Source organism: Corythoichthys intestinalis, chromosome 18 (assembly GCF_030265065.1).
Source record: "Corythoichthys intestinalis isolate RoL2023-P3 chromosome 18, ASM3026506v1, whole genome shotgun sequence".
Classification (NCBI taxonomy): domain Eukaryota; kingdom Metazoa; phylum Chordata; class Actinopteri; order Syngnathiformes; family Syngnathidae; genus Corythoichthys; species Corythoichthys intestinalis.
The window spans coordinates 42,573,112-42,592,181 of record NC_080412.1 but is presented as its reverse complement, the minus strand read 5'-3'; the positions used below and the strand labels follow the sequence as shown (position 1 = coordinate 42,592,181).

At 39.2% G+C, this 19,070-nt stretch overlaps 1 protein-coding gene across 1 annotated transcript in view; it reads right to left on the bottom strand.

Annotated features, from left to right (window-relative positions):
• Window positions 1–19,070, bottom strand: part of LOC130906162 (rho GTPase-activating protein 26-like) — a 164,496-nt gene that overhangs the window by 88,129 nt on the left and 57,297 nt on the right. The window contains exons 3-5 of the mRNA XM_057820146.1: window positions 6,761–6,856; window positions 865–926; window positions 696–767 (exon numbers count right to left, since the gene is read on the bottom strand). Of these exons, the coding sequence (XP_057676129.1) occupies window positions 696–767; window positions 865–926; window positions 6,761–6,856 (230 nt within the window). The remainder of the gene's footprint in view (window positions 1–695; window positions 768–864; window positions 927–6,760; window positions 6,857–19,070) is intronic.

The window sequence follows — 19,070 nt, the reverse complement described above, 5'->3', positions numbered from 1 at the left end:
ATTAATTAATTTTTAAGCTGTAATTAACTCGGTTAAAAATTTTAATCGTTTGACAGCCCTAATATATATATATATATATATATATATATATATATATTATATATGGTGGAAAACACAGACAAGGCTGAAAAAGCAGTTTCTGCTCTTGCGCCCCTCTTTAAAATAAACTGCTCTATTTTAAGGCAAAAGAACAGTTGTGTTTGATAGAACAATATGTCTATATGCTGCCATAGCAGATTCATGGCACAGTCAACCGTCGAATTATATAAATTTGTCCGTTTTACCCGTTTTACAGACGTCGCGCAACCGCTTTTGTTCCAGCACAGGCATAATAAGAACGTAAGTAGTTATATTTATTATTCGAAATGTCTGTCATTTTTAGCTAACAATCATTAATTGATGTCTAATATTTCCTAAAAAAAACAAAAAACAAAAAAAAAAAAACAACAAAAAAAACCCCCACAAAAAAACGACTTTAAAAAATGATTCATACTGTGTAAAATTGTGTACATTTTGGCTTTTCTCTTCAGCTTCTTTGTGTTTTTCAAATGCAAATCCAAAAAATAAACACATTCATAATGAAAAACATTTGTAATTGCTTTAATGTCTGTGAGACACTGTATTTTACTGGAAAAATTCCAGGATGCAGTCAGTTCGCATGAGTGTTCTTGGTGACAAAGGCCTGATAAGCCTACCTTAGCTGCACTGATCTGCTCTTTCCTGAACCTCTCCAGAGGCATAATGAGCACATCGTTGGCGTTCTCAATCTGAGGACATACACACCGAATCATACACAAATTGATAAACACACATCAGCTACAAGTGTTGCAGACTACATAATTATAATAACGGCAGACGATTTACCATCCGTGTCCTCTCATCCTCCAGGTTTTGTAGAACAGCTGCAAATTCCTGAAGAGACTTGGCTGGGGAGGTAAATTGTGGAGAATTAGAGAACACGCAGGAGGTAGCGAGGATTAAAGGTGTTCAATTTCTACCCGTGAACCTTGAACGGATTCCATCGAAAGCCATAAACCAGCTGAGAAACTCAAGTTTGTTGCCGCGATTGGCTTTTAAAGTTGAATCCAAGTCGAGAGCATCAGAACTTTGGAATGCATTAAAATAAATACAACTTTTAGTAAAACTCTTTCCTAGTCCTGCTTAGTGTACTCACTCAATCAATCACATGGTAAGATATACTTGTTTGGAACGGCAGGATTTTGAAAGGCCTTTTATGTGGGTTTTTAACTTGGAAGAAACAGCGTTTTCCATTTTGTTTTTCCTCTAGACCTTCTTGGGAGTCGGAATGATGTTGAACTACATTAAATTCTGTGAAAACTCATTTTTTCAGCAGTATGTTCAAGGGCCCACTATATAGTGGAAAAAAGTCTAAAGCCAGATTCATGTAATGTGAAAAACAAAGAATGATAAGAGAAATAATCAGAAATACAATGAGGCAAATAAGTATTTAGTCAACCACTAATTGTGCAAATTCTCCCACTTGAAAAGATTAGAGAGGCCTGTAATTGTCAACATGGGTAAACCTCAACCATGAGAGACAGAAAATGGGGGGAAAAAACCTAGAAAATCACATTGTTTGATTTTTAAAGAATTTATTTGCAAGTCATGGTGGAAAATAAGTATTTTGTCAATACCAAAAGTTCATCTCAATACTTTGTTATGTACACTTTGTTGGCAATAACCGAGGCCAAACATTTTCTGTAACTCTTCACAAGCTTTTCACAAACTGTTGCTGGTATTTTGGCCCATTCCTCCATGCAGATCTCCTTTAGAGCAGTGATGTTTTGGTGCTGTCGTTGGGCAACACGGACTTTCAACTCCCTCGATAGATTTTCTATGGGGTTGAGATCTGGAGACTGGCTAGGCCACTCCAGGACCTTGAAATGCTTCTTAAAAAGCCACTCCTTTGTTGCCCTGGCTGTGTGTTTGGGATCATTGTCATGCTGAAAGACCCAGCCACGTCTCATCTTCAATGCCCTTGCTGATGGAAGGAAATTTTCACTCAAAATCTCTCGATACATGGCCCCATTCATTATTTCCTGTTACACAGATCAGTCGTCCTGGTCCCTTTGCAGAAAAACAGCCCCACAGCATGATGTTTCCACCCCCATGCTTCACAGTGGGTATGGTGCTCTTCGGATGCAATTCAGTATTCTTTCTCCTCCAAACACGAGAACCTGTGTTTCTACAAAAAAGTTGTTTTTTTGGTTTCATCTGACCATAACACATTCTCCCAGTCCTCTTCTGGATCATCCAAATGCTCTCTAGTGAACCGCAGACGAGCCTGGACGTGTACTTTCTTCAGCAGGGGACACGTCTGGCAGTGCAGGATTTGAGTCCCTGGCAGTGCATTTTGTTACTGATACTAGCCTTTGTTACTGTGGTCCCAGCTCTCTGTAGGTCATTCACTAAGTCCCCCCGTGTGGTTCTGGGATTTTTGCTCACCGTTCTTGGTTTCATTTTGACGCCACGGGGTGAGATCATGCATGGAGCCCCATTCGAGGGAAATTATCAGTGGTCTTGTATGTCTTCCATTTTCTAATAATTGCTCTCACAGCTGATTTCTTTACACCAAGCGTTTTACCTAGGGTTGTTCCGATCATGTTTTTTTTGCTTCCGATCCGATCCTGATCGTTTTAGTTTGAGTATCTGCCGATCCCGATATTTCCCGATCCGATTGCTGTTTTTTCTCCCGAGTCAATTCCAATCATTCCCGAAAATTTTTCCCGATCATATACATTTTGGCAATGCATTAAGAAAAAAATGAATAAAACTCGGACGAATATATACATTCAACGTACAGTACATAAGTACTGTATTTGTTTATTATGACAATAAATTCTCAAGATGGCATTTACATTATTAACATTCTTTCTGTGAGAGGGATTCATGGCTAGAAAGACTTGTGACTTTGTATATTGTGACTAGATATTGCCATCTAGTGTATTTGTTGAGCTTTCAGTAAATGATACTGAAGGCCATGCCCAAATGCATGATGGGAAGTGGAACCATGACTGTGCGTAGTGCTACCAATTTATATATGTTCTCTGCGTTGGGAAATAACATTAGGTGTTAAGAAAAAGATCAATTGCTACCTTGCTTCCCCACATTGCTTCCCATGATATTTCTAATCGATGGGAGAGGGATTGTAAGGCTTTAGCTAATTAAAATAAGGCTCCAAAGGCTGCCAAAATTCACTCTACTCATTTTACGCTGCCTTTTAGCTCTCTATATAAGCAAAACGGCGCGATTACAGATGGAGCGCGACAATGCGTGAGTGGATCGTGCAGCGCATGCATTAATTGCGTTAAATATTTTAACGTGATACATTTTTAAAAAAACTAATTACTGACGTTCTTGGGATAAATTTGATAACCCTACCTTTAGCCAAAACTAAAGACTCTGGATAAGTGTAACATATTATGTACCGTTAAATACAATTAGAAAACGATTCAATTTAAAAAAATATATATATATTAAAAAAAGGCATGGCCAATATTTTTTTGCCGATTCCGATACTTTGAAAATGATCGATCGGCATCCCGATCGATCTGGACATCTCTAGTTTTACCTATTGCAGATTCAGTCTTCCCAGCCAGGTGCAGGTCTCCAATTTTGTCTCTGGTGTCCTTCGGCAGCTCTTTGGTCTTGGCCATAGTGGGAGTTTGGAGTGTTACTGACTGAGGTTGTGGACGGGTGTCTTTTATACCGATAATGAGTTAAAACAGGTGCCATTAATACAGGTAACGAGTTGAGCCTTGTTAGACCTCGTTAGAAGTTAGACCTCTTTGACAGCCAGAAATCTTGCTTGTTTGTAGGTGACCAAATACTTATTTTCCACTCTAATTTGGAAAGAAATTCTTTAAAAATCAAACAATGTGATTTTCTGTTTTTTTTTCCCACATTCTGTCTCTCATGGTTGATGTTTACCCATGTTGACAATTACAGGCCTCTCTAATCTTTTCAAATAGGAGAACTTTGCAGAATTGGTGGTTGACTAAATACTTACTTGCCCCACTGCATATAGCTGCTAATTGGACAGGGGTGTGTAGACTTTATATCAACTGTGCATGTGATAATATCATAAACACTACATGTAGGCGAGCAAGCTGTTCATGCAAGATAACTGGAGATGGTCAAACAACAACGGTGGGTGGGTTGCGCACACACAGAGAAAAGGGTGTGGTGACTGTTGCTTACATGTTTCCACAGACACCAAAGAGGCCTTGGTGAGTTCATGGAACGACTAATGATGCAATTGAGAATAGAAAACAATAGGAAGAATGACTTTCATGTCAGGCTTGGGTCCGACTTCGCATGCTTCTCCATATGCTTTATTTGTGTTTATGATTGTGGAGCATATAGCGTGCACTCGTTGACTGTTTGCATGTCTTACACTTTAACTTTCATGGCGTCATATGACCGAGCACTGGAGAGACAGACTATAATGACACTTGTAACAACAGGCTCTTGTACAGTTTGTCTGCTGTTAGTCACATGACCAACAGGCTCCACATTGACTGACCACACTGTTCACAAAGACCCCCATTAGTAGAATGACTGCACGATGGTAAATCTGATATTATCTAAAATTTATATCATTCATTGGCCAAAACTAAGGCTGTCAAACGATTAAAATTTTTAATCGAGTTAATCACAGCTTAAAAATTAATTAATCGTAATTAATCGCAATTCAAACCATCTCTAAAATATGCCATATTTTTCTGTAAATTATTGTTGGAATGGAAAGACACAAGACGGACATGAACATTCAACGTACTGTACATAAGTACTGTATTTGTTTAGTATAACAATAAATCCACAAGATGGCATTAACATGATTAACATTCTGTTAAAGGGATCCACGGATAGGAAGACTTGTAGTTCTTAAAAGATAAATTTGAGTACAAGTTATAAGTAAGTACAATAGTAATTTTATATTAAATCCCCTCTCAAAATTTTCGTTTTCAGCCACATCGCTTTTCTTTTTGAGAACATTATTTTTTGGAGAGATAGGAATATTATTTTTGTTGTGCTTTCACTAAATGATACTGTAGCGACTTAACTGTTCCGCCCAAATGAATTATGGGAAGTTGGGCAACCATGACTGTCAGTAGTGGTTGCAAATAATATGCAGTATGTTCTGCTGACCATAACACATTCTCCCAGTCCTCTTCTGGATCATCCAAATGCTCTCTTACGAACCGCAGACGGGCCTGAACGTGTACTAGCTTCAGCAGGGGGACACGTCTGCCATTGCAGGATTTGAGTCCCTGGCGGCGCATTGTGTTACTGATATTAGCCTTTGTTACTGTGGTCCCAGCTCTCTGAAGGTCATTCACTAGGTCCCCCCGTGTGGTTTTGGGATTTTTGCTCACCGTTCTTGTTATCATTTTGACGCCACAAGATGAGATCTTTCATGGAGCCCCAGATCGAGGGACATTATCAGTGGTCTTCCATTTTCTAATAATTGCTCCCATAGTTGATTTCTTTACACCAAGCAAAGAGTGAAGAGTTACAGAAAATGTTTGGCCTCCGTTATTGCCAACAAAGGGTACATAACAAAGTATTGAGATGAACGTTTGGTACTGACCAAATACTTATTTTCCACCATGATTTGCAAATAAATTCTTTAAAAATCAAACAATGTGATTTTCAGTTTTTTTTTTTCCCACATTCTGTCTCTCATGGTTAAGGTTTACCCATGTTGACAATTACAGGCCTCTCTAAACTTTTCAAGAAGGAGAACTTGCACAATTGGTGGTTGACTGATTACTTATTTGCCCCACTGTATGTATAATGTTAAGTTAAAATAAATAAAAAAAAACATATATATATCGAAATAATAACTGAAACACTCTAAATAAAATAAATGCAGTCCTTAAGGTGAGCCTAAATCCACAGCCACAGCTCAACATTATTAGCATCAGAACAAAAATTATTAAATTATTTTCCATAAAAAGCACGTGTGTATGACTCGTATCAAGTTTACATTATACACACATTCTTTCTCAACACATACAATTGCCAGAGAAAATGTTTTACCACCACTAGACACACTGAACACGCTGTGGTTAACTCTCATAGCTGGGGGGAAACATTCATGACAGTGTTTCTTTACTAACCATTCATTTTGTATAAATGTGAAATCATAGTGGAGGTATTGCCTCCTCGGCGGCCACCCTCCGCCAACATATTTTAAATGTTGGTTGGCCCTCCTCCTCTAAACCGCTGCCATCTGTAACGTTTCTGTAGCCGAAGTATTCCTATACCAGCAATTTCGTTTTCTTCGATGGGGGAAAAAGTTCAGGAGTTTCACCTCCACCAGCCACCATGTAGCACAGCTGACTCTCTGACACTGAGCAACAACCGGTGGGGGAAGGTTGAGCCTTACAGCTGCAAGCGAGGGATTTCTCCCTGCATTTTTAGGACATAAAAAACAGCTAATACCACAGGGACAGAATTTTTTTGCGGTTTTGAAACCATGATATTTTCAAACCACGGTATACCTTGAAAACGATAATCGGCACATGTATAGTTGAAACCAAACCTACGGCCTTGGAACAAATAGTAATATTTGCTTAAAAGTTGAATAATCTGATGCATTAATCTGTTAACTAGTATTTACCACTGAAAACAAGATGGAGATAATTACTTGACTCAATTTAAGGAAAATAATCTAATTAAGACGTTATAAATTTGCGATGTACGTGTCAAGTGTTGTCTTCGGCAAGCTCACCTATGCATATCTCATCATCCGTCTCAGCATCCCCGATACACTGGAATTTAAAGTCGTTAAGAGAGTCGGCGAATTTCCTCTTGGCTGTGGACAGACCTGAGACAACAGAGAATGACAGAAAAAGGAGTTAGATCAACAGTGCTCCGTCTCTTTGGCTGCCATTAGCAGCACCGGATGGTCAAGCCTTACTGACTGGGAGGGTTGGCAGCATGTCACCTTCAAAAACCTTCATAAAAATAGGCTAAATCTTGCTAACAACTGTGATGAATACCTCCTTTGGGGATGTATGGAAACAAATCCTCTTCTATACATAATTCCAGATGACTTGGCCAACAGCTATAAAGAAAACATTATATTTTTCTCATTTAAAGCCTACAATAAAACAACAGCGGGGAGCACGGGTGATATTTTATGGACTTCATCAAAATAAAAATAAAAGTGCAGATCATTCTGGGAGTTGTCCGTCAGTAACACTCATGTTAAGTGTGTCAGCTCTTACGAACTTGAGCAAAAATTCCATTCAAGTGGTTTTAGGCAAGACACGGCCTATTTTGAATTTAGTTTCCCCTCTACGAAAGTCAGGACGAGGTCACTTTTCCTGCATGACAGGAACGAACATAAATTATGAAATCCCTCCAAGTCAGGATGCTTGAGTGTTAAAATGCCACTTGATCCCAGGCAGGAATTTAAAATAAACATTTTTCCATATTCAAACACTATAATAATGCCTGCTTCAAAGCAAATGTGTACAAGTCATCCATGTGTTACTAATGAGTAAACTATGAGTGAGTCATCAACTCAGTGAATGCACAGATGACAATCCGGGTGTTGGGTTTCCAAACGACAGCAAAACTCTCACTTGTTAATAATTCATGGGATATTTATCACCAGCTGCTGTTATGGTCAAAATGTATTTCCCAGCAGGTTAACGGGTATTATCGCTAACAGCCGCTTGTTATATTGCACAACGTGAACAACAGCAGCACAATCTAATGAGATACAGTTAATGTTTGCTAGCAACATATATACTGGTCCTTCTAAAAAAAAAAATAGCATATCGTGATAAAATTCATTATTTTCTGTAATGTACTGATAAACATTAGACTTTCATATATTTTAGATTCATTACACACAACTGAAGTAGTCCAACCCTTTTATTGTTTTAATATTGATGATTTTGGCAAAAAAGTCAAGAAAAAAAACAAAATCCCTATCTCAAAAAATTTGCATATTTAATCCGACCGATACAAAAAAGTGTTTTTTAATACAAAAAACGTCAACCTTCAATTAATTATATCAGCTATGCACTCAATACTTGGTCGGGAATCCTTTTGCAGAAATAACTGCTTCAATGCGCCGTGGCATGGAGGCAATACGCCTGTGGCACTGCTGAGGTGTTAGGGATGCTTCGATAGTGGCCTTAAGCTCATCCACGGTCTTGGGTCTGGTATCTCTCAACTTCCTCTTCACAATATCCCAGATTCTCTATGGGGTTCAGGTCAGGAGAGTTGGCAGACCAATTGAGCACAGTAATGTTATAGTCAGTAAACCATTTACCAGTGGTTTGTGAGCAGGTGCCAGGTCGTGCTGAAAAATGAAATCTTCATCTCCATAAAGCTTTTCAGCAGATGGAAGCATGAAGTGCTCCAAAATCTCCTGATAACTAGCTGCATTGACCCTGCCCTTGATAAAACACTGTAGATCAACACCAGCAGCTGACATGGCACCCCAGACCATCACTGACTGTGGGTACTGGCATTTTGGCATTTCCTTCTCTCCAGTCTTCCTCCAAACTCTGGCACCTTGATTTCCGAATGACATGCAAAATTTGCTTTCATCTGAAAAAAGTACTTTGGACCACTGAGCAACAGTCCACTACTGCTTCTCTGTAGCCCAGGTCAGGCGCTTCTGCCGCTGTTTCATGTTCAAAAGTGGCTTGACCTGGGGAATGCGGCACCTGTAGCCCATTTCCAGCACATGCCTGTGCACGGTGGCTCTGGATGTTTCTACTCCAGACTCGGTCCACTGTTTCTGCAGGTCCACCAAGGTCTGGAATCGACCCTTCTCCACAATCTTTCTCAGGGTGCGGTCACCTCTTCTGTTTGTGCAGCGTTTCCTGCCACACTTCCTTCCCACTGAGGTGCCTTGATACAGCACTCTGGGAACAGCCTATTCGCTCAGAAATTTCTTTCTGTGTCTTAGCCTCTTGCTTGAGGGTGTCAATGATGGCTTTCTGGAGAGGTCGGCAGTCTTACCCATGATAGCGGTTTTGAGTAATGAACCAGGCTGGGAGTTTTTAAAAGCCTCAGGAATCTTTCACATGGGTTTTGAGTGAATTCGTTGATTCAGATGATTAGGTTAGTAGCTTCTTTAGAGTACATTTTCATGATATGCTAATTTTTTTGTGATAGGGATTTTTGTTTTTTCTTGACTTTTTTTGCCAGAATCATCAATATTAAAACAATAAAAGGCTTGAACTACTTCAGTTGTGTGTAATGAATCTAAAATATATGAAAGTCTAATGTTTATCAGTACATTACAGAAAATAATGAACTTATCACAATATGCTAATTTTTTGAGAAGGACTTAGTATTTGATATTATGAACAGTTGGACTTGGAATGATTAAAACTTGCAGCGCCAAGACAACGGGCAGATAAGGACAGAAGGATACAGGACACCTGACCACGGAAGCCCACCCGCGCGTCATGCAGCTGACTGAGCAAGATTGACGCTGACAAGCAGGTGATAGGCAAGACATCTACACGCCTACGTCCGCACCACCAAATCCCGCAATCAGCTCGTCCAGAACAAATGGCGGGTCATCTTGTCTTGCCACAAGGAACATAAGATACAGAGGAACCCGTGACCGAGAAGTGAACACCCAACACTCACGTGGCGCTGAGGATGGCAAAATCCTTAACTATCGTTGCCCTGACAACAGTAACGCCCGAATCCTCTTGTCCAATCCACAAACAGACAATAATCCTAAACAATGCCCAAACACATCCTTCTTCCGGACCACAGCCCGCCTCACCAGAGACTTTAAAAGACTGAATGTTTAACTAATCGTTGTCCTTTTTCTCGGGAATCTTTCGTTGACTTGTGATATGGTGTCCCTGGATCTAGTGTGCCTCGTCGCCTGGGTCTGTCCGTGCTGTATGATCGCTGTCGACCTGAATGAATTGTCAACTTGTTTTTCGAAGCCTTTTTCCAGCTTTCAGAATGGAGTCAGTACAAGGGGTTAAGACTAAAGTGAACGCGTGGAGTTTGGCCTTTTGGCCGGGTTGTTGAAGTTCCGCCAGCCTGGGCCGTTGGAATTGCCCTGGCGCGGTTCCGGCGGTTCGGTTGGCGTGATTCCGGCAATCTGGCTGTAAGGTCAGATTCCTTCACTCGCCATGCTAAAGCTGATGCTAACGAGAATTCTATGGTAATGCTTCAAGTTACATTTAGAGTGTAAGGTTTACTCTGTAAACAACTTAAAAGGCTCAGGCAATATTGCATATTCTCCCATGCAAGATCTTTTTTTTTTTTTTTTTTTTTTTTAATAAACAAAACAGGCAAACTTGAAGCTTCCTGTAGCAACCTGCCTTTAAGCTGCAGCAGGGTCCTTCCATGGTCAGTTAGCGGCGGCCACAGTTGCCCACACAGCCTGATCAAAATCAATTTCTATCAGCGTATTTATATTGTTAATGGGCCAATCGCAGATGTTGGAAAAAGTCCATATATCGGCCCGATATATCGGCTGGCCGATGGATCAGTCAACCTCTATTTCACGTCATTTCCTGTTGATTTTCGGTCACTTGCTTTTCCATTTGGGCCATTTACGGGTCACTTTTCACTACCGAAAAGGAAGTGACTCAAGAACATCCCTAATTGAATAGGGGAGGGGTGAATATAAATCTACAGAAAGTAACCTGACTGTAAAAGGTTGTGAATGCTCCGGTTTCAGTGCCGTTGACGGCACTAGACCTCGAATACAGTCAAAATGAATTGGATGGCAAGCGCCGTGAATGGCAGCCAGTGAGCTAACATAGACACTATTGTCATGGATGATTTTGGTAGCAAACTGTTGTTCCCTTTTTTTTGGACACCTTTCTAAAACGATACTTTGGGCTACAAAGTATCGCGATATATCACCTTTACAATATATGTTCACTCCCCTAATTTCAGGTAAGAACGTTTTGGGTGGCCTCATGCAGAGATCGGCTCTAGCTAATGCATTTCTAAACACGCAATGCATCTTCTTTCTCCACTCCCCCAACTAACTGCTAGCTTTCTTATTTTTGGCCAATATCTCAGAACTGCTTCATCTTCTGCTTCCTGTCAGTGACAGCTCCTCTCAGATCCATGAGAGCAAAGTGTGCCTTTTTTCCTTCCTTAGCCAGAAGTTGCATTCTCAAAGAGAACAGTAGCCATGAGAAAAAGAATAAAAATATAAATCATTCTTAGATAATATACTTCAAGAACTTGCAAAAAATACATGCAAGCGTCAAGATATTGTTAAAAAATGCTAATTTAACTGCGCCAATGAATCTTTGTGAAAGCAAGATTTTGGATCCACTTCCTCTATAAAACAGAATTTGTTGTTCAATATTTTAATCTAGAGCATCAGCAAGTTCATCTCCATTTGTTACCACTTAAGAATCAGCTGTGAATTACGACTTTGTTTTGCTCTGCGGCCTGATTGCATCACTCGCCGCTGATGGAAAAACAGTGTGCACTTGTTATTGTGGCTGACGACGGTTGACATGCCGTATCTTGATATCCAAAACCAATTACTACTGCATGTAAATGCAAATATATCTCATTTGTCATAGCACTGCGAGGCTTCTTGTTTTGAGTTTGACAGTTTTTTTAAAATGAAATTAAAAAAATACCCAGATTTTTCATGTTATATTTTTAAAAAGTCTAGATAATCACAATCCTGTGTAGGTCTGCAGCTATCGATTATTTTAGTAGTCAATTAATCTATCAACTAGTAAATTCGAATAATCGAGTAATCGGATTAAATAAATAATTGAATAATAAATAAATAAACAAACGAGGATCCAAGTAGAACAAAAGAACAATTGGCTAACTTGAATAGCAAAAGTCCGCTAGCTTAAATGCTATAAAATGCTTTTTTTTTTTTTTTTAACTATGATCTTAACATATCGTTCAAACATTTATTACCACAAAAAACGGCTAAATATACCAATAAACTAAATTACAAATGCTTGAAAATAACATACCGTATTGGCCCGAATATAAGACAGCCCTGATTATAAGACGACCCCCTCTTTTTCAAGAATCAAGTTTAAAAAGACATTTTGAACACCAAATTAATTTTTATACAGAAAATAATTACAGTACATCTGAAACAAATGATTATAACAATATATTTGAGAGAAAAAGCATGTTATTTTGCCTCATTCAAATCTTAATATCTGAACATTTAAATATGTAAACAAAAGTGCAATCACATTCGTAAATCAATGGCTTCTGGTTTTTGAAATGTAAATAAACCAATCTCTTGTGATAAAACAACAAAATTGCTATAACTGCATTAACCATCAAAGTCTAACTGTAACTGTAGTTTTGAAACAAATCTGAATAAGGAAAAACATTACAATCAAATAATGAGAGTAGCTGAGATCTATCATGACAGAACATCGTTTCAATGATATCTGTCGCCATCTAGCGTCGTGAATGGGTATACTGTCTAGACAGCAAATATAAGACGACCCCCACTTTTTCAGTCTTATTTCAATGCAAAAAAACACCGTCTTATATTAGGGCCAACACGGTAAAGGGGGATCGAAGTACAACAAAAGAACAATTGGCCAACTTGCATTGCAAAAGTCTGCTAGCTTAAATACTATATAAATGCTGGGGTTTTTTTTTTTTACAATGCTCTTAACAAGTCGTTCAAACACATATTCCCGCAAAAAACGGCTAAATATACTTTTAAACTACATTTAAAAAAAAACAAAAACAAATAAACAATACCTAAAATCGTATTTAATCAACTTGCGTTGGTCTTAATAGGGAGCAGCAGGATTCAGCCATGTTAAATGAGTTGTGTCATATTCACTGTTGCCACTAGAGGGCAGTGTATCCACCTAAATCAATAAAACTAAATGAAAACACTTTCAAAACAAACCATTACAATGCCACTCTAACTGATGGAAACACTCGAAGCAGCAAAATTTGATTTGATGCTTTTTTTCTAATCGAATTACTCAAGTTACTCGATTAATCGTTGCAGCACTAATCCTGTGGCTGGTCTTTCCATGAGGGGAAGCACAAATTTTGTACGCCTGTGAGTGCTCTGTGACATTGGAGGGGCTGCACGGTAGGGAAAGAGACTGGAGTGCCAGAAGTCAAGTCTCCAAACACAAGCAGCTACAATTAAAGTAACCCCAGAAATAAGCTTGATTATTTCGCTACTCGTGTTAAACAAAGCAAGTGTCGTTAGGATGATTATGAAAGTCTCCGGTTCAAATCAAACGGAATGAAAATTAAAAAATGCCTCCAGAGTAAAAAAAAACACCACAGGCTGTATGATGAAAATGTTATTTTGAACAGATGTTTACAATGGCGGAAGACTTTACAAAGTAGGCTAATGGTAGAGAGGAAACTAGGTAGTTGTCTTCCCGTGCTAACTAGCCCCATTATCTGCCTCGTTAACAAGCTTATGTTAGTTTTACCATCGCTAGACACACTAAACACACTGCAGGGAACTCTCGTATATGGTGGGAAACGTTCATGACACCGTTTTACTGACCTTAAATTTTGTAAAAGGTGACGGATGATGGTCACGTAAATGTGAAATCATGTTGGAGGTGTTGCTTCCCCTGGCAACCACCCTCTGCAAGTATGTCGGCAGCCGAAGTACTCCCATACTAGCGACTTTGAGCTCAGGTGTAGTGTCACCGACAGACACAGGACAGAGCAATAACCGGAGGGGGAGCAGTGCAGCTAAAGCCACTGATTTCCATACTACTATTTACATACTGTACCAATGTATGATGGAAAATTTTCGTTTTGAAACTGTGACCTATTCATAAGCCGTGAAACCGATCACCAGCACATGCCTATTAGAAAGCTAACTCTGAACAAAAGGTGAGCGCGTTGTAGCGCATATTTAACAATGACATGTACACACAACCGTATACAGTGGTATGAAAAAGTATCTGAACATTTTGGAATTTCTCACATTCTTGCATAAAATCACCATTAAATGTGATCTGATCTTTGTCAAAATCACACAGATGTAAAAAAAGAGTCTGCTTTGACTAAAACAACCCAAACATTTATAGACTTAAAGAACAACTGAAACCAATTTATCCCAAATAATTTAAGTCAGGTGTGCTCCCAATCAAAACCCTAACCTAATACAAAACCATCTCTAAAAGTCATGTTGATTGATGTTTATCAATCGACAGTCAGAGAAGTTGTCTACAAATGGAGAGTTTGGCACTGTTGCTTCTCTCCCAAGGAGGGGCCGTCCACCAAAGATGACGCCAAGAGTTCGGCGCAGAATACTCAGAGAGGTAAAAAAGAACCCTAGCGTGTCTGCTTAAGACTTACAGAAATCACCAGCACAGTCCAATTTCTCTATCTCTTCAACTATATGTAAACCAATGGTGACTCCACGGAGGAAGCCACTGATGTCTGAAAAAAAATATTGTTTCTCGTTTAATGTTGGCAAAAAGGCACTTGGACACTCCACAGAATTTTGGGAAAAATATTTTGTGGACGGATGAAAACAACGTTGAATTGTTTGGGGGTAATACACAACGTCATGTGTAGACGAAAAATGGAACAGCTCACCAACATCAACACCTCATCCCCGCCGTGAAGGAGCTTGGCGGGAGGATCATGATTTAGGGCTGTTTTGCTACCTCAGGGCTTGGACAACTTGCAATCATTAATGGAAGAATGAATTCAAAAGTTCATCAGGATGTTTTGCAGGAAAACCTGAGGCCGTCTGTCAAGACAGTTGAAGCTAAAACGAGGATGGATGCTGCAACAAGACAATGATCCAAAACACAGAAGTAAATCAACTTCAGAATGGTTTCAGAAGAACCAAGTACATGTTCTGGAGTGGTCAAGTCAAAGTCCAGACTTGAACCCCATTGAGATGCTGTGGCATGACCTAACGACAGCGATTCATGCCAGACAGCCTAAGAATCTGACTGAACTACAGCAGTTTTGTAGAGAAGAATGGGCCAAGATGAGGACTAATCTGCTGGTACAGGATGCCTCTGGTTGAAGTTATTGCTGTCAAAGGGGGGCACAAAATATTAAACGTGATGGTTCACTTACTTATTTTCCCCCTTTCTTTCATTGTTTGCATACGATCCTCATTAAAATTTGAAAAAATGTTATAAATGCCATGTTTGGGTTGTTTTAGTTAGAGAAGACACTGTTTTTTCATCAGTGTGCTTTTGACAAAGATCAGATCATATTTGATGGTGATTTTATGCAGAAATTCCAAAAGATTCAGATACTTTTTCATTCCAATGTACATTTGATCACTTATTTTTTGACATATTGGGGTAAGCTCAGCTTCCCTTGCAGTCTTAGAGCAATCACCTCTTCAACTAAGATACGTGAAGGACATTTGAGTGAATGAATGACATGTACAGAAAGCTCTAGTGTAAGCTACACAAAAGGAACTGTGTCAATACAGTTGTGTAGAAATACTGTACAATGTGCTTTAACAGTTAGTCAAAAGAATGAGGCTTGTGTGAGATCAACAGGATGTCGAGCTGTGACTCCAACTTTGGACCGTCTTTGTCTCATCAGCACGTGAATGAATAGACAGTCTTTTTTTCCACATGGAGTGGCACAGACCCTCACTCTTACAGCTTATTGTAAAAAGAACATTAAAAATGAAATCATACAGTGGGAACAACCACCCCTGCTTTGGACTTTAGAAGCGCTCGCTTAACATCCATGTGAAATTTTATTTCAAAGCCTTATGTGTGTGCCTGGACTCTTATTTGGCGTTAGGGGCGGCTCAGATGTACGTCAAAGATTTTATGTGTATTTCCTGTGAAAGTATCGCAATTGCCCGTTGCGTCCATAATATGACATCTTCTTCCTCCCAACCTTTCAACAAGCCTCATGGCAATCTGCTAGCAAACAGGAAACACGTGATAAAGAGCATCCTTAAATGATGTGATCATTTTGAACTGGTATTATAGAACCTCTGGTTACGTCACGATACGAGTTGCAATACAAGGCTCACAAATTATTAGGCATGTGCCGGTATGATATTCTGACGGTATGATAACCTAAATTAAGCCAAAATATTACGATTTCACGGACCACCTGCTGTTTTTTTTTTTTTTTTTTTTCAAACAGTCGCACCTTTTTAAAACGATATATCGATTCTTGGGGGCAGGGCTGTCAACACACTTGCAGAGGCCCGGGAACAAAAGACCATTACAGGGCGCCCCCACCCGACCCCTGCAACGACAACCAGTGTTGTTAATCTTACTTTAAAAAAGTAATTAATTACAGTTACAAATTACTTCTCCCAAAAAGTAATTGTGTTAGTAACTCAGTTACCTGAATGTAAGCGTAATTAGTTACTTGGCAAAGTAACTAGTGATAATTTTCATGTTTTTTCTTTCTCCCCCAAAAAATAAATAAATAAATAAATAAAAACAGGTCACATAATGTGAAGTTTAAAGGGTTTTTGGGACAATTGGCCCAATTCTTTACCCTAAACTTAACTACACATAGGGATATTGTGGATATTGCGATAACGAGATAGTAACATTTCGCTATGCTGTGAATCAACCGTTAAAGTTGTTAAAATTGCTCCCGTTATTGCATTAGTTCCCTTCTGTCTATTCGATAGTGTAAGTTTTAAAACTGTTTCATCATTTAAAGTTAGATTTAAGTTAAGTTATGCCGTTTTAGGAGCATTTTAGATAAAAAGTTACTTAGGTTTGCTAGGAAGGTTCTCTACAACAGAACCTTCCTGAGAAGTCTACCGCTTTAAGATGGCGGCTATTTACTAACGCATCTAGTTCTTTTTTGTACTTATTGCTAATGCCGCCGTGTCTGTCATTTGCATCTAGTTCTGTATATACAGTATGTGATATCTACCGAAGCATCATGTGGGCGTAGTTTGTAGGCTATCGGCTACAGTCAGGTTTATTGCCGCCACTTAGCATAGTAGCATCGCGTTTGCAACGGCATCACACTCCCTTGCCTCCTCCCCACTCCTGCTCTGCTCTCTCGTCTCCGTGAGTCCGTCTTTTTCAGACTTTTATCGCGTCAGTCAACCAACATCGCAACGCAGAGTAACGCACGCCTTTCCCACCTCAGTAACGGTAACAGCGTTGCCAAGATGAGAAAAGTAATTAATCAGATTACTCACTACTGAAGAATATACGCCGTTATTAACAACACTGACGACAACATATGCAGTACTTTTAACGCTGACTGTAAATTTTCTAATTATTTGAGATGGACAGTTAAATTTAACAGACCGTTCGGTGATGTGATACAATATAAAGAAACAATGTCCATCTATTATCCCATGTAGGCTACAATACAATACAACTGAGAGTGCTATGCCTGCCTCCTAAGCAAAAAAACTGTATAACCAAACATCCTGTGCCTGCCCCTTCCATATCCCCGGGATTATCAAGCCCTAAAACAGTGACGCGCCTCGATTTTTTGACAGCAAAGTCATTCATAACATCAGTGAAATTCAGTTTTTGAGAAAGCTCACGCTCAATTGAGAGCATGGCTAGGTTGTTAACAGGTTCGTTTGTACTGTTTCGGTGATGGATTCGTATTAGCGTTTGCTCTAATACACAGTGGGTTGTAAACCCAAAATCCAGCCGCCAGACCCGAGTCTGTTCAGCGCACCTGCTCCCCACAGACTAACTAGTATTGGTCCGAATATAAGACGGCCCTGATTATAAGACGACCCCCTCTTTTACAAGACTCAAGTTTGAAAAAAAGACTTTTTGAACACACATATTAATTTTTATACAGAAAATAATTACAGTACATCCGAAACAAATGACTATAAAAATTTGTTTGAGAGAAAAAGCATGTTATTTTGCCTCATTCAAATCTTAATATCTGAACATTTAAATATGTAAACAAAAGCGCAATCACATTCGTAAATCAATGGCTTCTGGTTTTTGAAATGTAAATAAACCAATCTATTGTGATAAAACAACAAAATTGCAATAACTGCATTAACCATCAAAGTCTAACTGTAACTGTAGTCTTGAAACAAATCTGAATAAGGAAAAACATTACAATCAAATAATGAGAGTAGCTGAGATCTATCATGACAGAACATCGTTTCAATGATATCTGTCGCCATCTACCGTCGTGAATGGGTATACTGTCTGGACAGCGAATATAAGACGACCCCCTCTTTTTCAGGCTTATTTCAATGCAAAAAACACCGTCTTATATTCGGGCCAATACGGTATATTCCTGATCTCCCATCACCTTCTCTCTCCTCGGCTCAACGCGAGCAGCATGTCCTCTAACACCGCAGCTCAATAGGCTACAAGCGGCCGGTGACAGACTCGAATCGGGCTTCGGTCACGGTGACCGCGAATGTAAACCATTCAGTGTTAGCGGCTGTTGTTCACTTACTGACATCAACGTTCACAGCCAACTCTAGCCCTAATTCTCTGGCTTCTTGTCCCCCTTTTATTAACTTCATCTTTTTTTTTTTGTCATTCACCTCTATGATCTTTAGGGATGGGAATTGATATGATTTTTACGATTCCGATTCCATTATCGATATTGCTTAACGATTCGATTCTTTATCGATTCTCTTATCGATTCTAATTTGGGGAAAAAGAAGAACAAACGTTTTGATTGGCATCGAGTTTGTTTAATCAGAAGTCACAACCTTACAAACACACAACGAGGTCAAAAGAGACCCAAAGCCTCAATATTAACTGTGGCAATAGGTGACAAATGCACAAGAATTGGTAACATTTTACTGAAACATTTTTCTAATAGAAATAAAAAATATTGGTATACAGTGCCTTGCAAAAGTATTCGGCCCCCTTGAATCTTGCAACCTTTCGCCACATTTCAGGCTTCAAACATAAAGATATGAAATTTTAATTTTTTTGTCAAGAATCAACAACAAGTGGGACACAATCGTGAAGTGGAACAACATTTATTGGATAATTTAAACTTTTTTAACAAATAAAAAACTGAAAAGTGGGGCGTGCAATATTATTTGGCCCCTTTACTTTCAGTGCAGCAAACACACTCCAGAAGTTCAGTGAGGATCTCTGAATCATCCAATGTTGTCCTAA